The sequence below is a fragment of the Arachis ipaensis genome, chromosome B06, assembly GCF_000816755.2.
Source record: "Arachis ipaensis cultivar K30076 chromosome B06, Araip1.1, whole genome shotgun sequence".
NCBI lineage: Eukaryota > Viridiplantae > Streptophyta > Magnoliopsida > Fabales > Fabaceae > Arachis > Arachis ipaensis.
In genome coordinates, this window is record NC_029790.2 from 120,930,286 (window position 1) to 120,931,303 (window position 1,018).

The following is a 1,018-nucleotide window of genomic DNA, read 5'->3' on the forward strand; positions in this document are numbered from 1 at the left end:
AAGTTATATATTATAAATTTGAATAAAATTAAAATTAATTATAAGAATTTGACTTTTATAATGTCTGAAATTTGGTTTGCTACATGTTTAACTAAATTGACTTTTATGTAGGCGAATTTCTACGTTTGACAATGGTTGAATAATGTTGCCGCTTGGCGCTTATAAAAAATGTCACCTAAAATCTAGGGCAACATTTTCAATTATATATCTAAGCTGTCGTAGTGATGTGCTATCATATAATAAGCAACGTTTTTATGGACATGTCTTTATTTTCTTAAGGCCTCTGTTGTGGTTCTTACTTGAAGTTCCTGGCACTTGTAACCATGAACAACAACAGAAGTGGCACATATGCCATCACCTAAGGAGCCACGGCTAGAGCCCTGTGCTCCTGAATGAACCACAGATGATGAAAAGAAAAATAAAAGCCACAGGGTAATAGCCAAGAGAGACATAATAATAATAATAATAAAGGTTTATTATTTTATGCTTATGAAGGTGTGGGGATAATTGAGTAGTAGAGAGAGAGAAGGGGGAGGGGTGTGTGAAATAATGAAAGAGAAATTAGGAGGACAAAGGAATGGGAAAACAGACTTCGTTTCTGATTCTCATGTGTTTCCTCTCTTTAATTTATAGGGTTTTTTTAAGGTCTAAAAGGATATGGTTTCTCTTTTCTTTGGGCGTTTTGGGAAGTTATTGAGGGGTCCACTAATATTTGGAACTTCTTCCTTAGGGCTATTGGTAACTCACAATGACTTAATTAGATTAGAGTTTAATAGATCAAAACTGTCCAACAATCAATGATTTTAAACTAAAATAATACTCCTTCTGTTTTAAATGAGAAGAAAATCTAGGAGTGAGCAGTTTTATTAAAATTTGACTAGTACTTAATTAATTAAAAAAATAAATAATTTTATATTATTAAATATAATTTTATACTATTAAAAATACTAATAATAATTAATTAATAGTTATAAATTACAAAATTTGTTGGCCCCCTAACACTCTTTTTAAATTAATT

At 30.4% G+C, this 1,018-nt stretch overlaps 1 protein-coding gene across 1 annotated transcript in view; it reads right to left on the reverse strand.

Moving 5' to 3' along the window:
* Positions 1 to 452, reverse strand: part of LOC107647429 (triacylglycerol lipase 2-like) — a 5,904-nt gene extending 5,452 nt beyond the window's left edge. The window contains exon 1 of the mRNA XM_016351504.1: positions 300 to 452. Within this exon, the coding sequence (XP_016206990.1) occupies positions 300 to 452 (153 nt within the window). The remainder of the gene's footprint in view (positions 1 to 299) is intronic.